Source organism: Chiloscyllium plagiosum, unplaced genomic scaffold, assembly GCF_037043375.1.
Source record: "Chiloscyllium plagiosum isolate Xiang-an unplaced genomic scaffold, Cpla_swu_hap1 HiC_scaffold_1, whole genome shotgun sequence".
Classification (NCBI taxonomy): Eukaryota; Metazoa; Chordata; class Chondrichthyes; order Orectolobiformes; family Hemiscylliidae; genus Chiloscyllium; species Chiloscyllium plagiosum.
The window spans coordinates 163,632,829-163,651,865 of record NW_028270139.1 but is presented as its reverse complement, the minus strand read 5'-3'; the positions used below and the strand labels follow the sequence as shown (position 1 = coordinate 163,651,865).

Sequence of the window (19,037 nt, the reverse complement as noted above, 5' to 3'; positions counted from 1 at the left end):
TCCCCAATTTTGGAGATATAGAAAGTAGACAATGAACATTGTCTGTATTCCAGACAGCAAACTGCTGAAACAACTACCCTACTCAGTCCTTACTCATGGCTGGCTGCTCACCGAGGGACACCAGAAACTCTTCAAACCAGCTTTGAAGATTTCAAACAGCCTCATTGACTCATGGGAGACTTTGGCTGTGACCGTCCAAAATGGGCAGGGATCTTTCGGGAATCTATTGTGTGAGATTATCAGGAATATACAGGGGAGTCAATGGCCTAGAGATATTATGGCCGGATTGTTAATACAGAGACCCAGCTAACATTCTGAGACCTGGGTTTGAGTCCCACCATTTGAATTTGAATTCACTAGATATCTAATGATGACCAGGAATCCACTGTGGATTGTTGGAAATCTCATTCAGTCCTTCAGGGAAGGAAACTGCCTTCCTTAACTGGTCTGCACTACACATGACTCCAGACCCAGAGCAATGTGGTTAACTCATAATTGCCCTCTGAGCAATTAGGGATGGGCAATTAAATAGTGAAACCCCTATCCCATGAATGGATGGGGAAAACACAGTGAAGTGAACTTCCAACCTTCAATCCTTGCATGTGTGAAAACTCAGGGTTATAGATGTTTACAGCATGGAAACAGGCCCTTCGGCCCAACTTGTTCATGCCACCCAGTTTTCACAATTTAGCAGTTTTCATAATTAGCTTGTGGACTAAATGCTGGAGTCATCCACTATCTCAGAACCTGTTAGACCTTGGAAGCAAATCATTGTCTATCCTGACGGACTGTCTATGAAGAGTGTAGAATAGATCCTAGAATTACAAAGAACGATTGTGGTGGGTTAAAATGTGATAGTCAGATTTCACATGTGTGTGTGTACCCTAACAGAAGGATTGATGCTATATCATGTAAACTGCAGACAGTGGAGCCCTATTGAAATTAAAGGGTTCTCATCTTCCTATGACTAACTATCATGGTCAGGTACAAAAATGGTGACTGGAATGTGAACTTTTGTCATCGAGAGCTAGAATGTAAAGGGGACAAAGTTCTGCTAAAGCTATATAAATCGCAGACTGAATCACATATGAACAGAAGTTAAAACCAGTAAAACGTCTGAATGGCACATACTGGTTGTCATTCATTTTGTATCCTGATGAAGGGCTTATGCCCAAAACATCGGAGGCTGCCTGACCTGCTGCGCTTTTCCAGCACCACACTCTTGACTCTGGAGTACTCACTGTCTCCTTCTCCAAACTGAAGGCACGTAGGAAGACCAGTACATTCAGACAGTCCTGAACATCGAAATATCGATTGACCTTAGAAGATTCTTCAGAAGGGAACCAGGGTTAAAGTATCATCGGAGGTTGCATTATGTCGGTATGCACTAGAATAGCAATGGATAAGACAAGAGGAGAGTTACTAACTCAAGTATGCCTAGTCTCTGACCTCTGACCTCCTCTTGGTGCCATTGTATTTAAGTGGCAACTGCAAAGAACAAAGAACGATACAGCACAGGAACAGGCCCTTCGGCCCTCCTGCACTGACACATTTTGCCCTCCCACATTAAAACTATCTTCCCTTACAGGATCCCCCTATTCCCTTCCTGTTCATGTTTTGGTCCAGGTATTTCCTGAATGCTGCTTCCACCACCTCGTCTGGCAGTGTGTCCCAGACACTCACCACACTTTGTGTGAAAAACTTGCCTCGCACATCTCTTTTAAACGTTCCCCCCTCGCATCTGGAACCTGTGTCCCCTAGTAACTGACCCCTCCACCCTGGGAAAAAGCCTCATCCTTTCCACTCTATCCATGCCATTCTCAATCTTATAACCTTCTTTCAAGTCACCCCTCAACCTCCTACTTTCCGCTGAATACAAACCCAGTCTATCCAAACTTTCTTCATAGCTAAAAGCCCCCATATCAGGCCACATCCTGGAAAACCTTTTCTGTACCCTCTCCAAAGCATCCACATCCTTCAGTGTGGTAACCAGAACTGTACGCAATATTCCATGTGTGGCCTAACTAAAGTTCTATCAAGTTGCAGCATAAGCTGTCTATCCTTGTACTCAATGGCCCTTCCAATGAAGGCAAGTGTGCCATAAGCCTTTTTAACTCCCTTATCTACCCACGCTGCCACCTTCAGTGATCTGTGGGCCTGCACACCCAGATTCCTCTCTATATCGATTCTGCCACTGTATAATTTCCTCCTGTGCTTGACCTTCCAAAATGCATCACCTTGCATTTGTCTGGATTAAACTCCATCTGCCATTTTTCTGCCCATGCCTACAACTGATCTCTATCCTGTTGCATCCTTTGAAATCTTCTTCACTATCCACAGCTCCACCAATCTTTGTATCGTTCACCAACTTACTAATTAGACCAGCTGCATGCTCTTCCAAATAATTTATGTAGATCATGAACAGCAGAGCTCCCAGCACTGATCCCTGGGGAACATCACTAATCACAGCTCTCCATTTCAAAGAGCATCCTTCCATTGCTACCTTCTGTCCCCTATGACTAAGGCAGTTATGTATCCATCTTGCCAGCTCTCCCTGATACCATGTGACTTCACCTTTTGTACCAGCCTGCCATGAGGGACCTTGTCAACGGACTTACTTATTTCCATGTGGACAATAACAAACTGTTTTTCCCTCATCAACATCTTTGTCACCTCCTCAAAAAACTCACTCAAGTAAGTGAGGCACGACCTCCCCTGCATAAAACCATACTGTCTATTACAAATCAGTCCATTCTAAATGCGTATAGACCTTCTCCCTGGGAACCTTTTCCAAGAATTTCCCTACCACTGATGTGAGACTCCCAGGCCTGTAATTTCCAGGATTATCTCTGCCACCCTTCTTAAACAGTGGGACAACATTAACTATTCTCCCCTCCTTTGGGATCTCACTGTGGTCAAACATGACACAAAGATATCTTTCAATGCTCCAGCAAATTGTCCTTTTGTTACCCTCAATATTCTGGGATAGATCCCATCAGGACCTGTGGACTTATCTACCTTAATATATTTTTAAGATGCACAACACCTCTTTCTTTTTAATAGCAACTTGCTTTAGAAACCAGTTTCCTTGAGATCATCCTCCACAAATTCCTTCTCTTTGGTGTATGTGGTTTATATGTATAAAGCCTTGGGATTTTCCTTAATCCAATTTGCTAACAACTTGTCATGACCCCTTTTAGTCCTTCTCATTCCTTGTCTAAGTCTTTTCCAACTTGCCTTATGTACTTCAGTCCAGTACAGGTTCTGGTCAATACTAACACTCCCTGCCTAAGGAAGTTGATAATGAGACACTCATGCTGTTGAATGTCAAGAGCTAATGACTAGATTCTCTCTTGTTTGTGATGGTGATAGCCTGGCATTTGTGTGGTGAAAATCTTATTTGCCACTTGTCAGCCCAAGCCTGGATATTGTTCAGATCTTGTTGCATTTGGACACAGACTGCTTCAGTACCTGAGGTGTCACGAATGCTGCTGAACACTGTGCAATCATCGGCCAACATCCCCATGTCTGACCTTATGATGGGGGAAAGGTCATTGATGAAGCAACTGAAGATGGTTGGGCCTAGGACACTCCCCTGTGGACATTTCAGGGTTTTTGTGTTGCAATAGTAATGTCCCTGCTTCTGAGCCAGAAGCTTGTGTTCAAGTTCCACCTTAGGGAGCATTGAAGGGGTAATTGGGGAAAGGGGCAATGTAAGGGGTAATTGGGTGAGGGAACAGAAAAGGGAGTAATTGTGGAAGGAGACGGTGAATAGGATATTTGGGGGAGGGGGGTCAGTGAAAGGGCAATTGTGAAGGGGTGTTGCATAGGGTAATCCTGGGAGGGGCAGTTAATGGGATCATTCTGGGAGGGGTAGTGACTGGGGTAATTGTGCAAAGGGCAGTGAATGGGGTAATCCTGTGAGAGGCAGTGAAAGGGATAATGTGGAGGGACAGTGAATGTGGTAACTTTGGGCGGGACAGTGAGTGGGGTAATTCTGGGAGGATAGTGAATGGGGTAATTGGGGAGGGGCAGTGATTGGGGTAAATGGGGAGGGGCAGTGAGTTGGGTATTTCAGAGAGAGGCAATGATTGGGGTAATTGGGGAGGGACAGTGAAAGGGATAATTCTGGGAGGAGCAGTGAGTGGGGTAGTTCTGGGAGGGGCAGTAAAAGGGGTAATTACAGGAGGAGCAGTGATTGGGGTAAATGGGGAGGGGCAGTGTATGGGGTATTTCTGAGAGAGGCAGTGATTGGGGTAATTGGGGAGGGACAGTGAAAGGGATAATTCTGGGAGGGGCAGTGAAAGGGGTAATTCTGGGAGGGGCAGTGAAAGGGGTAATAATAGGAGGAGCAATGAATGGACTGTTTGATCTCGAAGAGAGAGGACTGAGGTGTTACCTGACAGAGAGCTTTGGGATAATGAGAAAAAAAATGAACAGGGTCGAACAGAGACAGAACTATATCAGAACATTTGTAAATGATTTGGGATAAACAGCTTTACTCAAAGAATAAAAAATTGTCTCTTTGTATCTTTCAGGTTTGCAGTAAGATCATTGAGAAAAACGCCAATCCACAGTGGAATCAGAGCCTTGTATTACCGATCAGGGTACGGAAACGATATACCCCCGACCACGGTGACTCTCTCTCTGTCCAAGATTGTTAGTGCTTCAGCTCAGTTGCTATGTGGCAATTCTTGAGCTCTGTATCGGATTTGAATTCTGTGTGTTTAACTCTGCGCTGTTCGCTGGAGGAGTTCACAAAGCGAGACTGTCTGCTTGGTGTTTCATGGGCAGGGCTGACCTGGCCTGAATGGGATGGATAGTACACAGTCCACAGTCTCTGCTACTGCCTAGTGCTTCCAAGTCTGATTCCACTGTCTGTACCGTTTCCTGCCATCACCCATCTCTATATCCTCGTCCAGGGATTTTGGGAAGGCCAATAAACACTGGCATTAATAATCAGCTCACATCCAATAGATCATCATCTTGTTAAAAATCATGTGACAAAAGCCTGTTTTTTCAGCCAGTTTGTTCCACTATATCCCAGTGTATCCCATTGTGTCCCAGTGAATCCCTCTGTATTCCAATATTTCCCTGTGTGTCCCTCTGTATCCCACTGTGTCCCAGTGTGTCCCTCTGTATCCTATTGTGTCCCTCTGCATTCTATTGATTCCCATTGTGTCCCTCCATATCCCATTGTTTCCCAGTGTGTCACTTCTTATTCCATTGCTTCCCAATGTGTCCCTCTGGATCCTATTGTTTCCCAGTGTGTCCCTCTGTATCCCAATATTTCCCAGTGTGTCCCTCTGTATCGCATTGTTTCCCAGTGTGTCCCTCTGTATCCCATTGTCATAGAGTCATAGAGCTTGACCGCACAGAAACAGACCCTTCAGTCCAATTGACTAGATATCCAAACCTAATCTAGTCCCATTTTCCAGCACTTGGCCCATATCCCTCAAAACCTTCCTATTCATATACCCATCCAGATGCCTTTTAAATGTTGTAATTGTACCAGCCTCCACCACTTCCTCTGGCAGCTCACTCCACACACGTACCACCCTTTGCATGTGAAGGTTACCCCTTAGGTCCCTTTTAAGTCTTTTCCCCTCACCTTAAACCTATGCTCTCTAGTTCTGGACTCCTCCACCCCAGGGAAAATACCTTCTCTATTCATCCGATCCATGCCCCTCATGATTTTATAAACCTCTACAAGGTCACCTCTCACCATCCGACGCTCCAGGGAAAATAGCCTCAGCCGATTCAGTCTCTCACTATAGCTCAAATCCTCCAACCCTGGCAATATCCTTGTCAATATTTTCTCAACCGTTTCAAGTTTCACAGCATCCTTCCTACAGGATGGAGACCAGAACTGCACGCAATATTCCAAAAGTGGCCTAACCAATTACCTGTACAGCCGCAACATGACCTCCCAACTCCTCTACTCAATACTCTGACCAATAAAGGAAAGCATACCAAACGCCTTCTTCACTATCCTATCTACCTGCAACTCCACTTTCAAGGAGCTATGAACCTGCACTCCAAGGTCTCTTTGTTCAGCAACACTCCCTCAGACCTTAGCATTAAGTGCATACGGCCTGCTCTGATTTGCTTTTCCAAAATGCAGCTCCTCACATTTATCTGAATTAAACTCCAGCTGCCACTTCTCAGCCCATTGGCCCATCTGATCAAGATCCTGTTGTAATCTGAGGTAACCTTCTTTGCTGTCCACTACACCTCCAATTTTGGTGACATCTGCAAACTTACTAACTATACTTCCAATGTTCACATCCAAATCCTTTATATAAATGATGAAAAGTAGTGGACCCAGCACCGATCCTTGTAGCACTCCACTGGTCACAGGCATCCAGTCTGAAAAACAACCCTCTATCACCTCTCTCTGTCTTCTGCCTTCGAACCAGTTCTGTATACAAATGGCTAGTTCTCCCTGTATTCAATGAGATTTGACTTTACTAAACAGTCTACTATGAGGAACCTTATCAAATGCCTTACTGAAATCCATACAGACATTTTACTGCTGTGCCCTCATCAATCCTCTTCTTAACTTCTTTATAAACCTATTGTGTCCCACTATAAGCTCCCTCTGTATCCCAGTGTGTCCCTCTGTATACCATTGTATGAGCTCCCTCAATATTGCATAATGTTGCAGTATATCCCTCTATATCCCACTGTATGATCTCCCTCTATATTGCATAATGTTGCAGTATATCCCTCTATATCCCATTGTGCGATCTCCCTCTATATTGCATAATGTTGCAGTATATCCCTCTATATCCCATTGTGTGATCTCCCTCTATATTGCATAAATTCGCAGTGTGTTCCTCTATATCTCATTGTGTGATCTCCCTCTATATTGCATTACATCGCATTGTATTCGTCAATATCCCACTGTGTGATCTCCCTCTATATTGCATAATGTTGCAGTATATCCCTCAATGTCTGACTGTGTGATCTCGGTCTATATTCTATAATGTTGCACTATATCCCTCTATATCCCACTGTGTGACCTCCCGCTTAATTGCATAATATTACAGTATATTCATCTATATCCCACTGCGTGATCTCCCTCTATATTGTATAATGTTGCAGTGTATCCCTCTATATCCCATTGTGTGATCTCCCTCTATATTGCATAACATCGCATTGTATCCCTCCATATCCCACTGTGTGATCTCCCTCTATATTGCATATCATCGCAGTGTAACCTTCTATATCCCACTGTGTTATCTCCCTCCATATTGCATAATGTTGCAGTATATCCCTGTATATCCCATTGTGTGATCTCCCTCTATATTACATAAATTCGCAGTGTGTTCCTCTATATCTCATTGTGTGATCTCCCTCTATATTGCATTACATCGCATTGTATTCGTCTATATCCAACTGTGTGATCTCCCTCTATATTGCATAATGTGCAGTATATCCCTCCATATCTCACTGTGTGACCTCCCTCTATATTGCATAATGTTGCAGTATATCCCTCTATATCCCATTGTGTGATCTCCCTCTATATTGCATAATGTTGCAGTATATCCCTCTATATCCCACTGTGTGATCTCCCTCTATGTGGCATAATGTTGCATTGCATCTCTCTATATCCCACTGTGTGATCTCCCTCTACATTGCATAATGTTGCATTGTATTTCTCTATATCCCACTGTGCGATATCCCTCTATATTGCATAATGTTGCAGTATATCCCACTATATCCCACTGTGCGATCTCCCTCTATATTGCATAACGTTGCAGTATATCCCTCTATATCCCACTGTGTGATCTCCCTCTATATTGCATAATGTTGCAGTATATCCCACTATATCCCACTGTGCGATCTCCCTCTATATTGCATAACGTTGCAGTATATCCCTCTATATCCCACTGTGTGATCTCCCTCTATATTGCATAATGTTGCAGTGTATCCCTTTATATCCCACTGTGTGATCTCCCTCTATATTGCATAATGTTGCAGTGTATCCATCTATATCCCACGGTGTGATCTCCCTCTATATTGCATAATGTTGCAGTATATCACTCTCTATCCCATTTTGTGATGTGCCTCTATATTGCATAACATTGTATTGTATCCCTCTATATCCCACTGTGTGACCTCCATCTGTATTGCATAATGTTGCAGTATATCCCTCTATATCCCACTGTGAGATTTCCTAATTTGCTTAATGTTGCAGTGTATCCCTCTATAACCCACTGTGTAAACTCCCTCTATATGGCATAACGTTGCAGTATATCCCTCTATATCCCACTTTCAGATCTACCTCTATATTGCATAATGTTGCAGTCTATCCCTCTATATCCCACTTTGAGATCTACCTCTATATTGCATAATGTTGCAGTATATCCCTCTATATCCGACTGTGTGATCTCTCTCTAAATTGCATAATGTTGCAGTTTATCCCTCTATATCCCACTGTGTGATCTCCCTCTATATTGCATAATGTTGCAGTATATCCCTCTATATCCCATTGCGTGATCTCCCTCTATATTGCATAACGTTGCAGTATATTCCTCAATATCCCACTGTGTGATCTCCCTGTATATTGCATAACATCGAAGTGTATCCTTCTATATCCCACTGTGTTATCTCCCGCCATATTGCACAATGTTGCAGTATATCCCTCTATATCCGACTGTGTGATCTCCCTCTATATTGCATAATGTGCAGTACATCCCTCCATATCTCACTGTGTGATCTCCCTCTATATTTCATAACATTGCATTATCTCCCTCTACATTGCATAACATCGCAGCGTGTCCCTCTATATCCCACTGTGGGATCTCCCTCTATATTGCATAATGTTGCAGTGTCTCCCTCTATATTCATTGTGAGATCTCCCTCTATATTGCTTAATGTTGCAGTGAATCCCTCTATATCCCACTGTGTGATCTCCCTCTATGTTGCATCTCATCGCAGTGTATCCCTCTATATCCCACTGTGTGATCTCCCTCTATATTGCATAACATTGCAGTGTATCCCTCTATATCCCACTGTGTGATCTCCCTCTATATTGCATAATGTTGCAGTATATCCCTCTATATACCACTGCGTGATCTCCCTCTATATTGCATAATGTTGCATTGCATCTCTCTATATCCCACTCTGTGATCTCCCTCTATATTGCATAATGTTGCATTGTATTTCTCTATATCCCACTGTGTGATCTCCCTCTATATTGCGTAATGATGCAGTATATCCCTCTCTACCCACTGTGTGATCTCCCTCTATATTGAACAATGTTGCAGTATATCCCTCTATATTTCATTATGTTGAAGTGAATCCCTATATGTCCCACTGTGTAATCTCCCTCTATATTGCATAATGTTGCAGTGTATCCCTCTATAATCCCACTGTGTGATCTCCCTCTATATTGCAAAATGTTGCAGTGTATCTCTCTATATCCCACTGTGTTATCTCCCTCTATATTGCATAACATTGCAGTATATCCCTCTATATCCCACTGTGTGATCTCCATCTATATTGCATAATGTTGCAGTATATCCCATTATATCCCACTGTGCGATCTCCCTCTATATTGCATAACGTTGCAGTATATCACTCTATATCCCATTTTGTGATCACCCTCTACATTGCATAACATTGTATTGTATCCCTCTATATCCCGCTGTGTGATCTCCCTCTATATTGCTTAATGTTGCAGTGAATCCCTCTATATCCCACTGTGTAATCTCCCTCTATATTGCATAACATCGCAGTGTATCACTCTATAACCCTCTGTGTAAACTCCCTCTATATTGCATAACGTTGCAGTATATCCCTCTATATCCCACTGTGTGATCTCCCTCTATATTGCATAATGTTGCAGTGTATCCCTCTATATCCCACTGTGTGACCTCCATCTGTATTGCATAATGTTGCAGTATATCCCTCGATATCCCACTGTGTAATCTCCCTCTATATTGCATTATGTTGAAGTGAATCCCTCTATATTCCCCTGTGTGTTCTCCCTCTATATTGCATAATGCTGCAGTATATCCTTCCATATACAACCTTGTGATCTTCCTGTATATTGCAAAATGTTGCAGTAGATCCCTGTATATCCTACTGTGTGATCTTCCTCTATATTGCATAATGTTGCAGTATATCCCTCTATATCCCACTTTGTGATCTACCTCTATATTGCATAATGTTGCAGTATATCCCTCTATATCCCACTTTGTGATCTACCTCTATATTGCATAATGTTGCAGTATATCCCTCTATATCCCACTTTGTGATCTACCTCTATATTGCATAATGTTGCAGTATATCCCTCTATATCCGACTGTGTGATCTCCCTCTATATTGCATACTGTTGCAGTATATCCCTCTATATCTCATTGTGTGATCTCCCTCTATATTGCATAAGGTTGCAGTATATCCTTCTATATCCCACTGTGTTATCTCCCTCCATATTGCATGATGTTGCAGTATATCCCTCTATATCCGACTGTGTGATCTCCCTCTATATTGCATAATGTTGCAGTATATCCCTCTATATCCCACTTTGTCATCTCCTACTGTATTGCATAATGTGCAGTATATCCCTCCATATCTCACTGTGTGATCTCCCTCTATATTCATAACATCTCAGTGTGTCCCTCTATATCCCACTGTGTGATCTCCCTCTATGTTGCATAATTTTGCAGTATATCCCTCTATATCCCACTGTGTGATCTCCCTCTATATTGTATAATGTTGCAGTGTATCCTTCCATATACAACCTTGTGATCTTCCTGTATATTGCAAAATGTTGCAGTAGATCCCTGTATATCCCATTCTGTGATCGCCCTCTATATTGCATAACATCGCATTGTATCTCTCTATATTCCACTGTGTGATCTCCCTCTATATTTCATAACATCGCATTGTATCCCTCTATATCCCACTGTGTTATCTCCCTCCATATTGCAAAATGTTGCAGTATATCCCTCTATATCCCACTGTGTGATCTCCCTCTATATTACATAATGTTGCAGTGTATCCCTCTATATCCCACTGTGTGACCTCCATCTGTATTGCATAATGTTGCAGTATATCCCTCTATATCCCACTGTGTGATCTCCCTCTATATTGCATAACATTGTATTGTATCCCTCTATATCCCACTGTGTGACCTCAATCTGTATTGCATAATGTTGCAGTATACCCTCGATATCCCACTGTGTGATCTCCCTCTATATTTCATTATGTTGAAGTGAATCCCTATATGTCTCACTGTGTAATCTCCCTCTATATTGCATAATGTTGCAGTGTATCCCTCGATATCCCACTGTGTGATCTCCCTCTATATTGCGTAATGATGCAGTAGATCCCTGTATATCCTATTGTGTGATCTTCCACTATATTGCATAATGTTGCAGTCTATCCCTCTATATCCCACTTTGTGATCTACCTCTATATTGCATAATGTTGCAGTATATCCCTCTTTATCCGACTGTGTGATCTCCCTCTAAATTGCATAATGTTGCAGTTTATCCCTCTCTCTCCCACTGTGTGATCTCCCTTTGTATTGCATAATGTTGCAGTATATCCGTCTATATTCCACTGTATGATCTTCCTCTGTATTGCTTAATGTTGCAGTGTGTCCCTCTATATCCCAACGTGTGATCTCACTCTATATTGCATAATGTGCAGTATATCCGTCTCTCTCCCACTGTTATCTCCCTCTATATTACATACTGTTGCAGTATATCCCTCTATATCCCACTGCTTGAACTCCCTCTATATTGCATAACATCGCAGCGTGTCCCTCTATATCCCACTGTGTGATCTCCCTCTATATTGCAATAATGTTGCAGAGTATCCCTTTATATCCCACTGTGTGATCTCCCTCTATATCCCACTATGTGATCCCTGTCTATATTGCATAATGTTGCAGTATATCCATCTATGTCCAAATGTGTAATCTCCCTTTATATTGCATAATGTTGCAGTGTGTCGCTCTATACCTCACTATGTGATCTCCCTCTATATTGCATAATGTTGCAGTATGTCCCTCTATTTCCCATTGTGTGATCTCCCGCTATATTGCCTAACATCGTATTGTATCCCTATATATCCCACTGTATGATCTCCCTCTATATTGCATAACATCGCAGTGTATCCCTCTATATCCCACTGTGTGATCTCCCTGTATATTGCATAATGTTGCAGTATATCCCTCTATATCCCACTGTGTGATCTCCCTCTATATTGCATAATGTTGCAGTATATCCCTCTATATCCCACTGTGTGATCTCCCTCTATATTGCATAACAGCGCATTGTATCCCTCTATATCCCAGAGTGTGATCTCCCTCTATATCGCATAATGTTGCAGTATATCCTTCTATATCCCACTGTGTGATCTCTGTCTATATTGCATAATGTTGCAGTATATCCCTCTATTTCCCCCTGTGTGATCTCCCTCTATATTGCATAATGTTCCAGTATGACCCCTTATATCCGACTGTAATCTCCCTCTATATTGCATAATGTTGCAGTATATCCCTCTATATCCCATTGTGTGATCTCCCTGTATATTGCATAACATCGTATTGTATCCCTCTATATCGCATTGTGTGATCTCCCTGTATATTGCATAATGTTGCAGTATATCCCTCTATATCCCATTGTGTGATCTCCCTCTACATTGCATAACATCGCAGTGTATCCCTCTATATCCCACTGTGTGATCTCCCTCTATATTGCATAAAGTTGCAGTGTATCCCTCTCTCTCCCACTGTATGATCTCCCTCTGTATTGCTTAATGTTGCAGTATATCCCTCTATATCCCACTGTGTGATCTCCGTCTATATTGCATAATGTTGCAGTATATCCCTCTATATCTGACTGTGTAATCTCCCTCTATATTGCATAATGTTGCAGTATATCCCTCTATATCCCTCTGTGTGATCTCCCTCTGTATTGCATAATGTTGCAGTATATCCCACTATATCCCACTGTGCGATATCCCTCTATATTGCATAACATTGCAGTATATCCCTCTATATCCCACTGTGTGATCTCCCTCTATATTGCATAATGTTGCAGTGTATCCCTCTATATCCCACTGTGTGATCTCCCTCTATATTGCATAATGTTGCAGTATATCCCTCTATATCCCACTGTGTGATCTCCCTCTATATTGCATAATGTTGCAGTGTATCCCTCTATATCCCACTGTGTGATCTCCCTCTATATTGCATAATGTTGCAGTGTATCCATCTATATCCCACTGTGTGATCTCCCTCTCTTTTTTTGCATAATTTTGCAGTATATCCCACTATATCCCACTGTGCGATCTCCCTCTATATTGCATACCGTTGCAGTATATCCCATTATATCCCACTGTGTGATCTCCCACTATATTGCTTAATGTTGCAGTGAATCCCTCTATATCCCACTGTGTGATCGCCCTCTATATTGCATAACATCGCAGTGTATCACTCTATAACCCACTGTGTAAACTCCCTCTATATTGCATAACGTTGCAGTATATCACTCTATATCCCATTTTGTGATCACCCTCTACATTGCATAACATTGTATTGTATCCCTCTATATCCCACTGTGTGATCTCCCTCTGTATTGCTTAATGTTGCAGTGAATCCCTCTATATCCCACTATGTGATCTCCCTCTATATCCCACTATTTGATCTCTGTCTATATTGCATAATGTTGCAGTATATCCATCTATGTCCAAATGTGTAATCTCCCTTTATATTGCATAATGTTGCAGTGTGTCGCTCTATCCCTCACTATGTGATCTCCCTCTATATTGCATAATGTTGCAGTATGTCCCTCTATTTCCCATTGTGTGATCTCCCTCTATATTGCCTGACATCGTATTGTATCCCTATATATCCCACTGTATGATCTCCCTCTATATTGCATAACATCGCAGTATATCCCTCTATATCCCACTGTGTGATCTCCCTGTATATTGCATAATGTTGCAGTATATCCCTCTATATCCGACTGTGTGATCTCCCTCTAAACTGCATTATGTTGCAATATATACCTCAATATCCCACTGTGTGATCTCCCTCTATATTGCATAATGTTGCAGTGTATCCCTCTATATCCCACTGTATGATCTCCCTCTGTATTGCTTAATGTTGCAGTATATCCCTCTACATCCTACTGTGTGATCTCCCTCTATATTGCATAATGTTGCAGTATATCCTTCTATATCCCACTGTGTTATCTCCCTCCATATTGCATAATGTTGCAGTATATCCCTCTGTATCCGACTGTGTGATCTCCCTCTATGTTGCATAATGTGCAGTATATTCCTCCATATCTCACTGTGTGATCTCCCTCTATAGTTCGTAACATCGCATTGTATCCCTCTACATCCCAATGTGTGATCTGCCTCTACATTGCATAACATCGCAGCGTGTCCCTCTATATCCCACTGTGGGATCTCCCTCTATATTGCATAATGTTGCAGTGTCTCCGTCTATATTCCATTGTGAGATCTCCCTCTATATTGCATAACATCTCAGTGTGTCCCTCTATATCCCACTGTGTGATCTCCCTCTATGTTGCATCTCATCGCAGTGTTTCCCTCTATGTTGCATTGTATCCCTCTATATTGTATAAAGTCGCAGTGTGTCCCTCTATATCCCATTGTGTGAGCTCCCTCTATATTGCACATTGTTGTAGTGTATCCCTTTATATCCCATTGTGTGAGCTCCCTCTATATTCCATATTGTTGTAGTGTATCCCTTTATATCCCATTGTGTGAGCTCCCTCTATATTGCATAATGTTGCAATGTATCCCTTTATATCTGATAACATCCCAGTGTGTCCCCTCTAAATCCCACATGTCCTAGTATGTTTCCTCTGTTGAACATTGTTTCCCTGTGTGGACCCTCTATATTCCATTGCTTCCTAGAGACTGTCTCCCCTTGATATTCTGTTTGTCCTGCAGTACTCTCTGTGATGTGTCTTTCCCCAAGCAGATAATGAATGGGTAATGTTTTCTCTTTCCAGTTTCCATCCATGTGTGAGAAGATGAGAATCCGGCTCATTGACTGGTGAGTCTCTTCTCGTCTCTACTGTTCTGCATCTGTTGATGGGTACTGTTCACAGGAAAGACGAAGCTGACCTTAGTCGGGGTAGGGTTCTAGAAATCTGGCAGGAGATTCAATGCAGCGGTATGTGTCTTTGTCGTTTTTATAAATGACTTGGATGAGGAGGTTGAAGGGTGGGTTAGTAAGTTTGCAGATGACACAAAGGTTGGAGGTGTCGTTGATAGTATAGAGGTCTACTGCAGGCTGCAGTGCGACATAGACAGGATGCAGAGCTGGGCTGAGAAATGGCAGATGGAGTTCAACCTGGATAAATGTGAAGTGATGCATTTTGGAAGGTCGAACTCGAATGCTGAATATAGGATTAAAGACAGGATTCTTGGCGGTGTGGAGGAACAAAGGGATCTGGGTGTGAAAGTACATAGATCCCTCAAAGTTGCCACCTAAGTGGATAGGGTTGTTCAGAAAGCATATGGTGTTTTGGCTTTCATTAACAGGGGGATTGAGTTTAAGAGCTGCGAGGTTTTGCTGCAGCTCTACAAGTCCATGGTGAGACCACACTTGGAATATTGTGTCCAGTTCTGGTCATCCTACTATAGGAAAGATACAGAGGCTTTGGAGAGAGTGCAAAGAAGGTTTACCAGGATGCTGCCTGGACTGGAGGGCTTGCCTTTTGAAGAAAGGTTGAATAAGCTCAGACGTTTCGCTCTGGAGAGAAGGAGGAAGAGAGGAGACCTGATCAAGGTGTAGGAAATAATGAGAGGAATGGATAGCCAGAGACTTTTCCCCAGGGCAGGATTGACTGGTGCAAGAAGTCATAGTTTGAAGATATTAGGAGGAAGGTACAAAGGAGACATCAGAGGTAGGTTCTTTACACAGAGAGCTGTGAATGCATGGAATGCGTTGCCAGCTGTGGTGGTGGAAGCAGAGTCATTGGGGACATTTAAGCCACTGCTGGACATGCACATGGATAGCAGTGAATTGAGGAGTGCGTAGGTTAAGTTACTATATTTTACATTAGGATTAAATCTCTGCACAACGTTGTGGGCCAATGGGCCTGTTCTGTGCTGTACTTTTCTATGTGCTATATGTTCTATGATATTGTAGAATCATAAGATTATTTAATAGGTGCAGGCTAAGAAGCTGTTCGGTCCATCAATGCTGCCAGCTCTCTCATCCCCGTGCCCTGCCATTTCCCCATAACTCTGCAGTTGCTTTTTCTTCAGGTGTTTCTTGTATTCCTTTTTTGAATGCCTCAATTGAGTCTGCCTCCACCACACTCTCATACAGTTTAGTCCCCTTGCTGTGGGATAAAAGCTGTCTAAATGACTTCATTTTGTCAATCATTTTTACTCTCTGCTCTCTGGCTCCTAGTTCCTCAACCAATGGCAACAATACCTCACGATCTAAACTCCCAAGTAGATGCACGGACTAGCAGGCACAACAACTTCCTAGGGTGGCTCTGGAAATCCAACACGTCCATAAGGACACTCACCAACTTCTACAGATACACCATTGAGACCATACTGTCCGGGTGTATATCGGCCTGGTATGGCAACTGCTCTGCCCAGGACCGTAGGAAACTACAGAAGGTGGTGTGCACAGCCCAGACCATCACGGAAGCCAATCTTCCATCCATGCGCTCCATTTACACGGCTCACTGCCGCAGAAACACTGCCAACATCATCAAAGACGCCTCCCACCCCGGTAATGATCTCCTACAACCTCTTACATCAGGCAGGAGGTACAGAAACCTGAACACACACACACCAGCAGCTTCAGGAACAGCTTCTTCCCTGCTGTTGTCAGACTGCTGAACGGACCTCTCTAACTTCAAATAATGTTGGTGTTGCTGTGTGGATCTCCTGTACAGCCATAACCTTGTATGTCCCGCTCTGTCTAAGTGCCATATGATCAGAATGTCCTTGTTTACTGTTGATCTGTCTGTATTGCGTGTAAAACATAACTTTTTACTCTACTTAGGTACATGTGACAACAATAAATCAAATCAATTCCATCAACTCTTTCCTGAACCCTCACGGTTTTGAACACCTCAGTCAAGTCTCCTCTCAACCTTCTCTTCACTGAGAATAAATAAACCAGCATCCAAGGAGCAGGAGAATCGACGTTTTGGGCATGAGCCCTTCTTCAGGAATGAAGAAGGGCTCATGCCCGAAACGTCGATTCTCCTGTTCCTTGGATGCTGCCTGACCTGCTGTGCTTTTCCAGCAACACATTTTCAGCTCTGATCTCCAGCATCTGCAGTCCTCACTTTCTCCTCGATAAATAAACCAGCTTCTTCAATATCTCATTGAACTGATTTTCCTCATTCCTCAAACCAATCTTGTACATTTTCTTTGCACTCTTTCTAAAGCCCTCACATCTGCCTAAAGGGCCCTCTCCAGAATGGGTCACATTGTCCTAAAAGGCCAAAACACTGATAGAAAACCTCATCATGACACCGCTGTACTCTGTGCCTGGATTTGTAAAGGTCAGAGTCACGTGTGCTTTTCAATCACTATCTCAACCTTCTCTGCCATCTATAGCAATTTCACAGCATGATAATGTAAGATGGTGTAGAGTGTGGGATGGAGGGGTGGTGGACACAGCTGTGGGAGGGGGATTAAATGGGTGTAGAGTGTGTGATGGGGGGAGTGTGGACACGGGGCTGTGGGAGGGGGATTAAATGGGTGTTGAGTGTGTGATGGGGGAGTGTGGACATGGGGCTGTGGGAGGGGGATTAAATGGGTGTAGAGTGTGTGATGGGGGAGTGTGGACACGGGGCTGTGGGAGGGGGATTAAATGGGTGTAGAGTGTGTGATGGGGGAGTGTGGACATGGGGCTGTGGGAGGGGGATTAAATGGGTGGAGAGTGTGTGATGGGGGAGTGTGGACACGGGGCTGTGGGAGGGGGATTAAATGGGTGTTGAGTGTGTGATGGGGGAGTGTGGACATGGGGCTGTGGGAGGGGGATTAAATGGGTGTAGAGTGTGTGATGGGGGGAGTGTGGACACGGGGCTGTAGGAGGGGGATTAAATGGGTGTAGGGTGTGTGATGGGGGGAGTGTGGGGACACGGGGCTGTGGGAGGGGGATTAAATGGGTGGAGAGTGTGTGATGGGGGAGTGTGGACACGGGGCTGTGGGAGGGGGATTAAATGGGTGTAGAGTGTGTGATGGGGGGAGTGCGGACCCGGGGCTGTGGGAGGGGGATTAAATGGGTGTAGAGTGTGTGATGGGGGGAGTGTGGACACGGGGCTGTGGGAGGGGGATTAAATGAGTGTAGAGTGTGTGATGGGGGGAGTGCGGACCCGGGGCTGTGGGAGGGGGATTAAATGGGTGTAGAGTGTGTGATGGGGGGAGTGTGGACACGGGGCTGTGGGAGGGGGATTAAATGGGTGGAGAGTGTGTGATGGGGGGGTGTGTGGACACGGGGCTGTGGGAGGGGGATTAAATGGGTGTAGAGTGTGTGATGGGGGGAGTGTGTGGACGACGGGCTGTGGGAGGGTATTAATACATCGTGCATAATGCTTTTTCATGTGTTTTACTTGAACAGGGATCGCTTAACCCACAATGATGTGATTGGTACAACTTACTTATGTATGTCGAAAATCTCTGCCCCAGGAGGAGAGATTGAAGGTAAGTGAGGTTCATACGTAGTAACAGGTTTGAATTTAATAGTTATATTTATTCTGGGTTGAAGTTCCTGAATGTTTGTGGCAGTTTAGAAGTTCTAGTTAAGTATAATGTGTGAAGTTGACCTTCAGTGATGGTGATGGTACTCCGTAGATTGGAGTTTAGTCACGGCCATGGCAGCTGGAGGTCTGAAATAGTTGGCTGAATCTCAGTGATGGTATTCGCAGGTTAACACTTAGGAATAGTTAGCTTATTGTTTCCTCATAATGAATGTTGACTAAAGTTGAATATTGATTATGAAGGTTTGTAACAATTAGAGCAGGTTAAAGTTCAGTGATGGTTACAGTGAGTTACAA

The 19,037-nt window shown here is 43.4% G+C and overlaps 1 protein-coding gene across 6 annotated transcripts in view; it reads left to right on the top strand.

The window, feature by feature from the left end:
• The window catches only part of dysf (dysferlin, limb girdle muscular dystrophy 2B (autosomal recessive)), a 407,686-nt gene that overhangs the window by 132,160 nt on the left and 256,489 nt on the right, over positions 1-19,037 (top strand). For all 6 annotated transcript variants that reach the window (XM_087991921.1, XM_087991945.1, XM_087991926.1 and 3 more), the window contains exons 14-16: positions 4,539-4,607; positions 15,012-15,055; positions 18,602-18,684. In XM_087991921.1, the coding sequence (XP_087848047.1) occupies positions 4,539-4,607; positions 15,012-15,055; positions 18,602-18,684 (196 nt within the window). The remainder of the gene's footprint in view (positions 1-4,538; positions 4,608-15,011; positions 15,056-18,601; positions 18,685-19,037) is intronic.